Below are 14,255 nucleotides of genomic sequence, written 5' to 3'. Positions count from 1 at the left end.
GTACAGTGGGCTGGGTGTTCCTGTATTATTATTTAACAAAACATACCCTCTTAGACATGTCCACAGACTAACCTGATCTAGGCACTTCCTCAATTGAGGTGTCTCCTCTTAGGTGACTCTAGGCTGATTCAGGTTGACAATGAGGGCTAACCTGGACACTAATTAACTAACATTTTGTCTCTCATTTTCTCTATATTGGACAAAATGTAGAACAACGAATCCATTCATGATGTGTAGCGTTTGCCTATTTCTAGTGTCTAGAATGCCATGGCATGCTCAGACTGGTATGTCTGTCTTTTCCTCCTCTAGGCAGCCGGATGGACCAATGGGACCATTGTATGCATCTTCAAACCCTGAGTACCTCAGTGCCAGTGATGGTGAGTACCACTTCCTTTTTTTGTGGGAAGCCAAATCCTGCCCTGAGTGGCATAGAAATATGCCACACTGTTAAGTCAGATCTGAGGGTTGGTTTAGCATCACAAGGAGGAGGAGAAACCATACCAGAGAGACTGGGAGAAGCCCCCTAGAGTGTTGAAATTGCCCATCTGCCCCTGCTGCAGAGACCCTGCTGCTTTGGGATGTTAGGTCTGTTATCTGGACCTGCTTGGGTGGGTTGATATCACTCACTTGTGATCTTCAGGCTGGAGTGTGACACTAAAAACCTTGTGCCACATAGGAGTATGTCAAAGTCAGGGCCAGAAACCCATCACAAAATTTGTCATCCTTGCTGAGAAGGTAGGAATTAGAAGCTATGATAGGATACTAAGGGAAGAGAAGGGGAGATAATAACACTGGGAGATAACTCAGTGGGTAAAATGTTACTGACCACACCTGAGGACTGAGTATGACCCATAGTGTCTGTGTAAAAGTCTGGGTGCTGTGATATGTACCTGCCATTTCTGTACAGGTGAAGCAGAGACATGGGGCTCAGTCCAAGTCAGCTTGGCTTAATCTATAAGCTCTAGGTTCAGCGAGAGATCATGCCTCAAAAAAGGAAGGTAGAGAGTGATCAAGGAAGACACTTGATGTCAGCCTCTGACTTTCATGTGCATGAGCACATATGTGTACTTGCACATAAATGCATGCCCCCCCACAAATATATATATATATATATATATACATATATATATATGTGTGTGTGTGTATGCATATATGTGTGTATGTACACACACACACACACACACACACACACACACACACACGCACGCGCGTGAGCGTGCACAGACAGTAAAGAAATGAAGATAGGAGGGGCAGGTAGGGGCTAGGTGAGTCTAGGGAGACATTTGTTGGTGGTGGTTGCTGAGTGTGAACTGATGCTGATGGCGGGAATTTAGTATTGACACTCACTCCACTCCTAACTGTCCCTAAGGACAGTGAGTGACCTCTAGAGGGAAGGCATGCCTATTTCTCAAGAGTTTCATAATTTGGCATGTTTTCTTTGAAGTTCCTCATGTAATACAATCAAAATTTGACTTTCAAGACATGAATGTATTGGGCCTGTAGGTTGTTACCTTGGACAGACCTTCTCACTTGTGTGTTGATTAGCAGGCTGGGTGGTCCTAAGGAGAAGCCACAGCTACAGCTAGCTAAGTCTCTCCCTCTGTGTGGTCTCTTGCCCGGTGCCCTTCTCTAGCATGCCCTGTGGGTTCCTAACACTAAAGGTGGGTGACAGGGCATCTTCTTGCTGAGTCCTATGGACTGAGAAGAATCAGAAGACCATGAAGGAGCTCGGGGAGTGGGGACAGAGAATCTAGGAAGGATTTCTAAGAATCTAGGAAGGATTGCTAAGCATTGTGGACAATTTTTCCCCCAGTCTATTTTAGCCTTCCCATCATTTCGTTGGCACTTGTTCATTCGTCTCCATAGGGAAACTTCTAAATTATTTTTAGTCATTACTGTTATAGAACACTTGACAAGGGCAACTTAGTGGAGAAAGGGTTCATTTTGGCTCAGAGTTTGAGGGTGCAGTTCCTTATGGAGCAGAAGTCTCAGCAACTGGTCACATTGCTTCCGGAGTCAGGAATAAGAGAGTGGCAATTGCTCAACTCCCTTTCGAATTTTTTATTCAGTCCAGAATTCCAGCCTATGGGATGATCTGTCACATTTAGTGTGGGTCTTTATACTTTAATTAACTTCATCTAAAAGCTTCCTCCATAGACATTCGCAAGGCTTTGTCTCCTGGGTGAGTCTAGATTCTATGGCATTCATAGTATTAACCATCACTAGAAGAGACATTATCCAGTAGCAGGGTCTGGAGTCAAGGCAGGAAATATGGGAATGCAGGATCACCTTAGTGTTTCCTAAGCAGGATCCTGTACTAGCTGTCACTCATTCTGTAGCTTCTGTCATCTCCTTGATGGTGGCGCAAGCTTGTCCTGTTCTGGGTTGTATACCCAATAACCAGCAGAAGTGTTGAGTTGCAGGATGAGTGAATATTTGTATGTAGCTCAAGAAAAAGTTATGGTGGGAGGTATCTGGGGGCCTTTAAGAGACTGACTGAGAATGCTGTGTAGATAAGTGAAAAGTAGTGTTTCCTTCTTCTGTGTACGTGCCGGATGAGTGGGAGGTGCCTCGAGAGAAGATCACCCTCCTACGAGAGCTGGGCCAGGGATCCTTTGGTATGGTGTATGAAGGCAATGCCAAGGATATCATCAAGGGTGAGGCAGAGACACGAGTTGCAGTGAAGACTGTCAATGAGTCAGCCAGTCTCCGAGAACGAATTGAGTTCCTCAACGAGGCATCGGTCATGAAGGGATTCACCTGCCATCATGTGGTGAGTCTGACTGGGATGGGACAGAGGCTTCCTTTCATGCTCCTTGTTAACTTGCCTCCACTCCCTGGAGCTGCCCAGGAAACTGGGTGTAGACTGATGCTCACCCTCCATCCTGTTAAGCCATCCATCCTAAAGAGGTAGGGAGGTGACATCTCCCTGCTCCACCTCATTTTTCCCAGCTTGCCTAGAATCAAACTCTGTAACTCTTCTGTCACTTTCTAGAATCTTCCTTTGCTTTTCAGACTTTCCCATTGATTTTTTTTTTGTATTACATTTCTTTCCTCTTCTTGGCTTCCCTGCAACCCTTAACCACATGGAAGACCACCCCCTTTGTACCCATTCTTGCTTCTCCCTGAAGCCAAAAGTAAACATTCCCTGCCTTTCTGTTCCCAGAGTGGGCTCTTTATTTCTTGTTGAGCCTTGTGTTCTTTTATCTTTATCAGGCATATTTAGGGGCCCCTTTTATATGACTTCTACTGCAGAGAGGTGAACAAAATTTATTCACCTCTGATTGGGTATTCATGACAAACCAAAGAAAGAATTCCATTAGAATTCTACTTGGTGAACCAATGAGTTTATTGTAACTTGCAAGAATATGGATTTACTTATAGGAGCATGGACCATGTGCATAGGTAGCTGAAGCTCCAAAAAGCCCACCCTAGCATGGGTGATAACTCATGAAAACTGGAATCTCAGAGCTCTCTGCACAACTTGCAGGTATCTAGAGTGATTGAGAATCCATTCTTTGTAGAATTTTACTATTCATATAACCTTGGAAAGGGGTGGTGGTGGTCTTGGGAATCTTATAAATTTTAGGAACTTTCTTAGACTTGTCAATTGTCTACTTCCCCCTTCAGGGTGGAATGCTCCAATTCAGAAGAAATTGCTGTGTATTAGCTCGTACATGCATGCCCTGGTCTTTCTGATGTTGAAGCAGATTCCTGACCTCCCTTTTAGATACTCTATTGCAGGGAGGACAGTTCCCCAACTAGATGTGTGAATGGCATGTTAGGGGGAAAATACTAGGAGACATTGAAAAAGAGAGAGGAAGAGGACTGTGGAGTGTATTTGAGCAAAGTCTTAAAGGATGTGAGACTGAACCATGTATACACGAGAGGGGACAGGCCAGGGAGAGCAGGAACTGCAAAGGTCTGGCAGTAAGAACATGGTTCATACATCGAGGAACATCAAGTGGGTGAGATTTGCTTGGGATGCCCATATACATGAGTGGGTCTGTTTGCTTCTCCGTACCAGGGCTGGCCATGCTTCATCCAGGCACGGGGTGGCCTATGTATTGTGGGCACCAGATAAGAGAGTCCATGGTGGGCTGAAATAATACCTGGACCCTCTATGAATCACCTCCATGTTTGCTCTGCAGGTCCGCCTCCTTGGGGTAGTGTCCAAGGGCCAGCCAACATTGGTGGTGATGGAATTGATGGCTCATGGAGACCTGAAGAGTCACCTCCGTTCTCTGCGACCGGATGCTGAGGTGAGCTGCCTCTAGGTCTCTAGTAGGGCCCCTGCTCTTACGTGTACCAACCTCTCTAAGTGCAAACCCATATTTTGACTTTGTAACCCTGGCTACTCTCCCCTTACCTTGAAAAACGTGATTTAGATGGCAGCAGAGACCTAATTACAACCCATGTTTTGACTTTAGAATAACCCGGGCCGTCCTCCCCCTACCTTGCAAGAAATGATTCAGATGACAGCAGAAATTGCCGATGGCATGGCATACTTGAATGCCAAGAAGTTTGTGCACCGGGACCTGGCAGCTCGAAATTGCATGGTTGCTCATGACTTTACCGTCAAAATTGGAGGTGTGTTTGGGAATTCTTTAGTGACAGTGTGTGTGTGTGTGTGTGTGTGTGTGTGTTATAGGGTATGGGTAGAATGGCAGGTTCTGGGGTTCAGAACTCAGGTCCTTGTGCTTATCCACTTCTGAGCACTTTCCTAGCCCAGAAGTCAACATTTCTGTTGTAGTTTCCTGTTTGTTTTTATCATAAGTAAGTAGGTAAGTAGATAAATAAATAAACAAACAAACAAATAAATAAATAAATAGTAAAGCAACTTGGGGAGGAAGGAGTTTGTGTCAGCTTGTTGTCTATCATTGAGGGAAGTCAGGGAAGGAACTTGAAGCAGAAATCATGGAAGAATGCTGCTTGGTGGTTTGCTCTGGCTTGTACTTTACCGGCTTTCACATATAGCCCAGGAGTATAGCCAAGGAAATGGTTCTGCCCACAGTGGGCTGTGTATCAATCAAGATTGATATATATGCCCTATATACATGCCCATCTGGTCTAGGTGATTCTTTAATAGAAGCTTTCCTCTCAGGTGACTCCAGCCTGTGTGGAGGTGACAGTTATCACTTCTTAGTACAAGACTGAAGGTTGAGCCAGAGAATGCAGAAGGAGACAGCAGGAGCAGATGCCAAGTGCCTAGATGTCTGGCTGGGGTGTGTGGATAGGACAAGGGCCCAGGACAGTGAGATGTGATGCTGAGCTGAAAGCCAAGAAGCAGGCATGAAACAACTTCCTAACTCACAGGACTTGCCTCTCATCTACAAAACCAGTGAGAATCAGGGAGAGGCAAGGTCCCATGAAGATCTCACAAGACCCCCCCCCCACACACAAACATTATATGGGAGCAGGTAGGGAGGTGAACCAATGTGTGATTCCAAGAGATATTCTTCTACACAAGAATGGGAGTCGTGCAGGAATGTGACACAAAGACATTATCCTGTATGGACTATATGAAGGAAGATGGGACATGATTCTTTACTTATGATCCTAAAGGCCTTCTACATTAACAACAATCCCCCCAAAACCTAGGTGTGCTGATGCATGTATCCCGACACTTGGGGAGGTAGAGGCAGGAAGATCAAAAAGCTCAGTGTCATTCTCAGTGACATAGAAAGTCCAAGGTGATCCTGGAATATGTGAGACTGTCTCCAAAAGCAAAGAGACAAAAGCAATGGGAACAGGAAGGGGCGTGAATTTGATTCTGCTCACATAGCCACCCTGTGTAGTGGGATGTTGCCATGTTGGAGGATGCACAGGGGAGAGTTGGAGGGGAACCTGGATTGTGAAAAGGCAATGAGAAGTGAGATGCATTGGACAGAGATGTAGAGGCAGAAAGGCTTGGTGGCCCACTGTTTGGGGGGATGAGCCAAAGGCAGGGTAAAAAGAAGACCCCCAACTTTTGGCTTTTGGATGAGTAGCTGAGTTAGGGAAGCAGCAGTTTGTCTGGAAAAAGGGAAAAGGTCTGTTTGGGATACTGGGGAAGGAGTAGGATGAAGAGTGGGTAGATGAGAGGTTCAGGCCAGACTGTTGGTTCTTTATCACTTGGGACCTCTTTTCCCCTTCCTTTACATGGGAGCCCCTGTTCTCCATCTACAGCCTCAGGTAAAGCCCCATTATCCCCTCTTGGTGAATTCGCCTACCCCATCTAGTGGTGCTGTGAGGGATGGAGCACTCGAGATGTTAGATTGATGAACTGAAAAACATATGAACTGTTTGTTGTCAGACTTTGGAATGACGAGGGATATCTACGAGACAGATTACTATCGGAAAGGGGGCAAGGGCCTGCTGCCTGTGCGGTGGATGTCACCTGAGTCCTTGAAGGATGGAGTCTTTACCGCTTCTTCTGATATGTGGTGAGTCATGCATGCCTGGGTGGATGTCTGTACTGGCTTTGAACTCCTGCAGGAGTCCTACTAATGTGGTCAGCAGGAGGCGGTAGAGGGAAGCCTGCCTTTCACATGCTGAAATGAACATGGTTCTTTCTGGTTCTTTTACCTGTCTGCCATTATGTATTGATTGAGAATAGTTTTAGAAGAATTTATTTTTGTATGCACACTCATTTGTATACTGTAAGGAGTCTTTCTCTGTCCCACTAGCCAGCTGCCAAATAATGACCCAGAGAGCTCAGCCTGTAGCTTAGGCTCGTTCCTACCTAGCTCTTACCCACTTATATTAATCTACGTTCTATCATATGGCGTTACCTCTCTTCCATCTTGCACCACCTGTTTCCTCTTCTCTCCCCAGAAATCCTGCCTAGCTATTGCCTGTTCAGCTCTTTATTACACCAATCACAGCAATACGTCTTCACACAGTGTACACATATCCCACAACAGTGCATGCATATGTGTCCATGTGGAAGGCAGATGACAGCTTGGGCAGAGTTCCTTCTCAGGTGCCATACCTTGTTTTTTAAAACAATGTCTCTCACTGGCCTGAAATTTGCTAAGTTGGCTAGGTTTGGGGTCAGTGATCCTCCTGTCTCTGTCTCCCCTGTGCTGGGATTACAAGTGCTCACCACCACGCCCAGCTTCCTCCCACCCCCCATTTTCATGTGTGTGTGTGTGTGTATGATTGTTTACCTGTGTGTGCACACCAAGTGTGCATTCATGTGTGTGTTCATGCATGCAGAGGTCTGAGCTTGATATTGGAAATTATCTTTGACTGCTCTTCCACTTTATTCACTGAGGCAGGGTCTGTCAATCAAAGCCAGAGCTAGTCAAGATGCAATGGCTACTCTTGTTAGCCAGCTTGCTCTAGGGATCCCTTGTTGCTACCTTCTGAGACTGGAATTACAACTAGGTTACTATGCCTACCTGGTGATTTGAACTTCTATCCTGAGACTTGTGGGTTGAGCACATGAGCCACTGGGTCATCTCCCCAGTTAGCTCTGCTTTAAACAAAACACACACGCTCACACATAGATAGGTGTGTGTGTGTGTGTGTGTGTGTGTGTGTGTGTGTGTGTGTGTGTGTGTTGGGGAACATGCCTCAGCACATGTTTGGAGGCCAAAGGACCACGTATAGGAGTCAGTTCTCCCTTCCCACTATATGGGTCCTTGGGATCGAACTCAGGTCATTAGGCTTGGCAGCAAGTGCCGGGTCCTCCAGCATGTAGGGCTGGGAAGGGCCAGTCCAGCGGGTCTCTTCCCAGGGCTGAGTGGGATGGAGAGTGTCAACAATTCAGACCCCCCCCAGTTACCAGGGAGAAACACACACTGAGTTGGGAGACTTGTTGAAGCAGGATCTCCTTTTATTCCAACAGAGGAACTTATATAGGGTTGAGGTTGGGGATGGGAATCTTAGGGTGGGGTAAGGTGAGGAGTAAGGGCCAATATTATTCCACCAAACTGGCAAGTAGCTAGGCAGGGGGCAGTCTTACATCAGGCCTTGTTGAGTCACCCCCATGTGGAGGTTACAGACCAGAGACAGGTCGCCAAATTCTAGCCAGGCTCAGGAGGTTACACTGGGCCTCACATCTGAGCCTTTTAGGCCCAACAAGCAAGAGCCTTTGCCCACTGAGACACCTTGCTGACCTGGCCTGAACATCCAGCTCTTTACATTGGTTTTGGGAATCATGCTTTTGTGGAAAGCACTTTGACAACTGAGCTATTGCTTCAGTCTGTCAGTGTGTGTGTGTGTGTGTGTGTGTGTGTGTGTGTGTGTGTGTGTGTTATAGGGTGTGGGTAGAATGGCAGGTTCTGGGGTTCAGAACTCAGGTCCTTGTGCTTATCCACTTCTGAGCACTTTCCTAGCCCAGAAGTCAACATTTCTGTTGTAGTTTCCTGTCTTGTTTTTATCGTAAGTAAGTAGGTAAGTAGATAAATAAATAAATAAATAAATAAATAAATAAAGCAACTTGGGGAGGAAGGATTTTGTTTCAGTTTGTTGTCTATCACTGAGGGAAGTTGGCCAAACAAGTTCTAGTAAGCCAAAAGAGGTATAGATGAATGTATTTAAGAGAGAGATGGCGTGTGTGTGTGTGTGTGTGTGTGTGTGTGTGTGTGTGTGTGTGTGTGTGTGTGTGTTCATTGGCTTCTTTGCTAACTTCTCTCAATTGTCATTGGCAGGTCCTTTGGGGTGGTCCTTTGGGAAATCACCAGCCTGGCTGAGCAACCTTACCAAGGCCTGTCTAATGAACAGGTGTTGAAATTTGTCATGGATGGAGGCTATCTGGAGCCACCTGATAATTGTCCTGAGAGACTGTAAGTATAGAGAAGAGGTGGGGAGTGTGAGGAGTTCATTCAAAAGGCTTTGCAATTTATATATGTTTTGTGTCTGATTGTCCCAGGTGTATATGTGTGGGTTGGGTTTGCAAGCCTTATGCCCACATGTATGTTTGTAATACATGCCTTTACATAAAGGCTTATATTTGCATATTGCATTTTGATGCACACTTACATTTTTACATGTGCCCACATATCTGCTTATGTTTGCATACATTTATGCCTCTGCATGTGCCATGCAGTCTACATGTATACATTTGCATAAATTTTTAGTCTTAGTTATATGAGTGTTTTCATGTATGCATGTATGTGCATAACTTCATGCCCGGTGCCCAAGGACACCAGAAGAGGGTGTTTGTTATATCCCCTGGACCCAGAATTACAGGTGGTTGTGAACCCACACATGGGTGCTGGGAGCTAAACCTGGGTAATCTTCAAGAGGAGCAAGTGCTCTTAACCACAGACTCATGTCTTTAACCCCTTGGTTGTTTTTTTAGTGCACTTGTGCATACATGTGTGGAGACCAGAGGACCAGTTTGGGCATCATTCTCAGAAGTGCCCTTGACCTCCACTGAGACAGAGCCTTTTTCATAGGTGTTTCACTGATTCAGGATCCTCCTACCTCCCCCTCCCTCCAGCTGGGATTGCAAATGTGTACATGTTTTATGTTGGTTCTGAGGACCTAACTCAGGCTTGAGGGGCAAACGCTTACTGACCAAGCCATCTCTCAACCTTGCATATCAAAGAATCATAACCGTATCTGTGTCTTCATGTACATGGTTGCGTTTGTCTTGTCTTTCTAGGTTTCTCTTCACAGTCAGTTTTCTGATCATTGCCTTATCAAGGCCCTTTCCTAACCACACCAGTTTGTCACTGGTAGGAAAGTATATCACTGACAGGTTGTCTGGGTAACATAGGTCTGTGGGCATGTCTGTGGGGGATTGTCTTGATTATGTTAGTTGATGTCACCTACCATCCCACTATAGGTGGCACCATTTCTTAGGACGAGACCTGTGTAAAGCGGAGAAAGCAAGCTGAGCAGGCATGCCCACATTCATTTTCTGTCTGCTCTTGACAGTACATGTGATGGAACTAGCTGCTTTAAGTTCCTGCTGCCTTCATTTACCTACCCTGGTGGACTGCAGCCTGGAATTGGGAGCTAAAATTAACCTGTCTCCCCAGGTGTCTTTTATTGGTGTTTTGTCATCATAGCACCTGGAAAGGAAACTAAGCCCCAGGGCAGAGGTTCACAACCCTTCCCTAAAGGCTGTATGATAAATATTGACAGCATGTTGGTCTTATGCAGTTGTACCTTGAATACAGTCATAGGCATTGCATAGATACATGGATGGGAACATGTGTGTGCGTTAGCTGTTAGGAAATACCTGAGAAATTTGGCTTAAAGGAAGAAAGACTTATTGTGGCTCACAGTTTCCATGTCAATCCATGCTCACTCAACTGCTTAGAGCTCTGGTGAGGCAGAAGATCAAGGGGTAGGAAGAGATCAGGACTGAGGCTGGAGGTAAAATATACTTCAGAGATACATTCCTCCAGTGACCTACTTCCTCCAACAAGGCCCTTCCTTCCTCTTAGCGTTCTCGTGCTCCATTGATAGTTTCTTCCATCCATTGACTAGCTTAGTACCCTCCAGGTCCAATCACTTCCCCAGAGCGCTACCTCAAAACACTGATGCATCAACAGCTCAGTTTTTGGAGGGCATCTAAGAATCAGCTCAATACCCTGTGATAATAAAACTTTATAAACACATGCAGGGGGCCAGATTTGGTCTGAAATTTGTTTCAGGACAAGTTACATGGGAGAAAGGAGAAGGTCAAAATGAAAATGCAAGCCCTTTGCTCCTGTTCAGAGTGCTTTTGGGGCTGAGTAAAGTAGAAGCCTGGGGCTCTTGAGGAACCTGTAAGGACAAGGATCTGACTCTTGTGTGATGTTATGCACTAGTGTACCTCAGTCCTACAAATACTGCATAGCCCACCAGGCTGGTTCTATGACTAAGGCTCTTTTGACATTTTCTTTTGACATATGAGAAGTGGGCTGTTTGTCTTCAGCCCATATAGCTTTAAATGCCAAGACTCAAGGACACCAGCCCCGAAGTGTCTGTAAGCCTAGAATGACTGTTAGGTACAGCCAGGACTCAGCAAGCAGCTCCAGGCGGGAGTGAAGCACACCACTCCTGAGGCACCGGAGACTAGGGATGTGTAAGGTGATGAATGAAGAACAATACAATGACTGTCCAGTTTCTGTCCTTGTTTTATCTCTGTTGTCATGGTAAAACCTGATCAAAAGAAATTTAGGGGAGGAAGGGCTGATTTGGATAACTGGTAGGCAAGTCAAAGTAGGAAGCAGCTAGTCACATCACATTTGCTGGTACGAGCAGAGAGAGATAAGTGTGTGATCCTTGCTTGTTTGTTCTCAGCTTGCTTTCCTCATTCTCATGAAGTTTAGGAGCTCCTGCCCAGGGTATAGTGCTATCCACAAAGAGCGAGATCTTCCAACATCAATGGACACTCAAGACATCCCCCATGGGCATGCTCACAGTTCAACCAAACCCCAACTTTCTTCAGTTGGGGCTCTTTCCCAGTTGACAGCTTCATGATGTTATTTTCTCCTCCCCTTCCCTTCCCTCCCCTTCCTTCTCCTCCCTTCTCCTTCCATTTCCTTTCCATTTCCCCTTCTCTTTTACTCTGCCCTCCCTCTTCCTCCATTGAGCACTGTCCCTTCTTGTATATTTATTCTGAAGCCCTGTCCTCACTAAGTTGCCCAGGTTGGTCGGAATGTCCAACTTGGCAGGCCTTGAATTTATAGTCGTCCTACCCTAGCCTCCCAAGTAGCTGGGACGACAGGCCTGCCCTACCAGGTTTTGTCAGCTTGCTTTTCAAAACTGTCTTCCAGTCCCACTAGAATTGTCAGTCCAGCCTTGCCTGTCATATGTGCAGCCACAGCCAAGGCGACGACTATTACTACTTGGATGTGTAAGGGGGCGGGGTAGGAGGGAATGCTTGGCTGCACATCGAGTCTCATCCACGCTGGTTCCTGTCCCCACAGCACGGACCTGATGCGCATGTGCTGGCAGTTCAACCCCAAGATGAGGCCAACCTTCCTGGAAATTGTCAACCTGCTCAAGGATGACCTCCACCCGAGCTTTCCAGAAGTTTCCTTCTTCTACAGCGAAGAGAACAAGGCTCCTGAGAGCGAGGAGCTGGAGATGGAGTTTGAGGACATGGAGAATGTCCCCTTGGATGGGTCCTCTCACTGTCATAGGGAAGAGGCTGGGTGCCGGGAGGGAGGGTCCTCTCTGAGCATTAAACGGACCTATGACGAACACATCCCGTACACCCACATGAACGGGGGCAAGAAGAACGGGCGCGTGCTCACCCTGCCCAGGTCCAACCCTTCCTAACAGCACCTGCTTGGGGAAGAATTCTCTCTTTTTTAAAACTCTTCTCTAGTTTGACCGCCTCCAGGAAACTCAGGATTATCAGGACTCCACCCAGATGTGAAACTGAGCTCAGAGATAGTTCATACACGTTTCTGTTTGTCTTTTGACCTAAGTATACACACGTGTGATTGCCAACCCCCCCAGCCTGTGGAGGGCTAACTGTGAACCTAGAGGGGTTGGACTTTCCACGGCTACGCCCCTCCCATCCACGGTTTCAAACCAGGATTTGTTGTTGTTGTTGTTTTCTTCATAGACTGAAAGAATGCACCTGTTTTCTTGCTAGTGTCTGAGTTACAGTTAGTTGTCAAAGACAGAATTTATTTATGGAGCACGAGTCGGAAAGCAAAGGAGAGACAGACAGAAAAAAGAAAAACCCAACTTGCAGAGCCCTGTTGTAGAATTACATGCTTTGCAGGGTTGGGCTTGAGAAGGTTTCATTAATCTGAGAGGATTTTATTTTATTTTAGTTGTTTTTTTTCTCATTCACAAAATCAGTTCCTCAAATTGACCAATAGCTGCTGCTTTCATATTTTATTTTGGGAAAGGGTGTGTAGTCCTAAGCGTGGGCTCGTGTACACGCCTGTGTGTGTTTGTGTGTGTGTTGTGTCCAGGCTAGAGATCACAGAGTGGGGTGGGGTGGGGGTTGTTTGTGTGTGTGTGTGTGTGTAAAATAGTATCTGGACTGATGCTTGGGGAATTGGCTCATGAAGCTCCTGCCGTTTGGAGTGGGTGATCTCACCTTGTCTTTCCTCTTCATTAACTCAGCGTCTGTGCCCTCCAGAAAAGCTTCTCAGTCATGTCAGAAGTCTTGCTCAGGTGTCTTCTTTCCCTCCCTTTGACAGTGTTTCCCAAAACTGAGGGAGGACCGTTTGGTTTGGATTCATCAAGAGTGTGTGGAAGACCAAACAAAACAAAGGACACACACACACACACACACACACACACACACACACACACACACACACACACACATGGAAGTAGAAAGAAGTCAGATGACAGTTTTGAGAATATATTTGTAACATATTTAATGCTTAAGGAATCTCTGGCATGAGCCTAATAAGTTATTATTTCCTTGGGGGCAGGGGAAGTAGTGGGCACACCTGCCTGTGTGGGGAGACAGGACAACACAGGAGTGGCCTCTGTGTTTGGTCTTTGAAGCACACATTTTTTTTCTGGGAATTATACCACATTAGCTGCTAGCCCTTCAGGACATGGTGAGGTCTTGTGGACTATATGGGAAACTGGATTTTTGACTGGTTCTGCTAGCAAGATGGACTGGATGTTTCTTGCTTGGATACACTGGTGGTTACCTGGAGCTGAGCTGACCTTTCAGAACACCTGTGTTCATCTCTGGGTTTTTCTCTGCTTGTGTACCTCAGCTCTTCAAGGCCTACATGTTGCTCAGTCATTGTATAAACACGGCAAACTCATCCCAAAGACCAACGACACAGATGGACTTTGAGAACACTAAGCAATATATAAGGAGATGTACCCTTGGGGTGGCTGTTGGTCTCCTCCACCCTTGGGGCATCGGCTATTCTCCACACTAAACCCCAGAGCTGCTCTTGGTGCCCAGGGGCCTCAGCTCGGGCAGGTGTGGTGCCTGAGTCTATTATTGCTCAGGTGCTTATGTTGCAGTCGCTAGAGACTACAGCTTGGAGGAGACCACCTCAGACTTTCTTCCCACCGCCAAGAACTTGTGAAAGGTTGTGAACCCACAGCTTCTCCTCGTTGCATAAAACCACAGCTGCTCAAGTAAAAGAAACAAACAGCCATGGCGAACTCATGGATCGGGGCTCAAAATCCTCCCACACATTCTTCCCTGTGTGCATTTCCCCACAAATATTTGATACCTTTCTTCTCCTCTAGGAGATGTGAGATGAAGACACAATGTCCACCTCAAAACCCAACCAATTCTTGGTTGAAAACCCAAGTAGGCACAAATCCTGATTGCCAGTTGCTATCAAATTTATATTAGAAAAATGACAGGTTTAAAAATGTTA

General features: G+C 46.2%; 1 protein-coding gene across 2 annotated transcripts in view; it reads left to right on the top strand.

The window, feature by feature from the left end:
- The window catches only part of Insr (insulin receptor), a 134,388-nt gene extending 121,174 nt beyond the window's left edge, over positions 1–13,214 (top strand). For both annotated transcript variants that reach the window (XM_035443202.1, XM_027415764.2), the window contains exons 15-21: positions 310–377; positions 2,529–2,773; positions 4,152–4,262; positions 4,431–4,590; positions 6,296–6,425; positions 8,640–8,774; positions 11,859–13,214. In XM_035443202.1, the coding sequence (XP_035299093.1) occupies positions 310–377; positions 2,529–2,773; positions 4,152–4,262; positions 4,431–4,590; positions 6,296–6,425; positions 8,640–8,774; positions 11,859–12,213 (1,204 nt within the window). In that variant the 3' untranslated portion in view covers positions 12,214–13,214. The remainder of the gene's footprint in view (positions 1–309; positions 378–2,528; positions 2,774–4,151; positions 4,263–4,430; positions 4,591–6,295; positions 6,426–8,639; positions 8,775–11,858) is intronic.
- The last annotated feature ends 1,041 nt before the right edge of the window (positions 13,215–14,255 follow it).

Source organism: Cricetulus griseus, chromosome 4, assembly GCF_003668045.3.
Source record: "Cricetulus griseus strain 17A/GY chromosome 4, alternate assembly CriGri-PICRH-1.0, whole genome shotgun sequence".
Classification (NCBI taxonomy): domain Eukaryota; kingdom Metazoa; phylum Chordata; class Mammalia; order Rodentia; family Cricetidae; genus Cricetulus; species Cricetulus griseus.
Note: the sequence above shows the minus strand (reverse complement) of the source record. Positions and strands in the feature narration are given on the sequence as shown.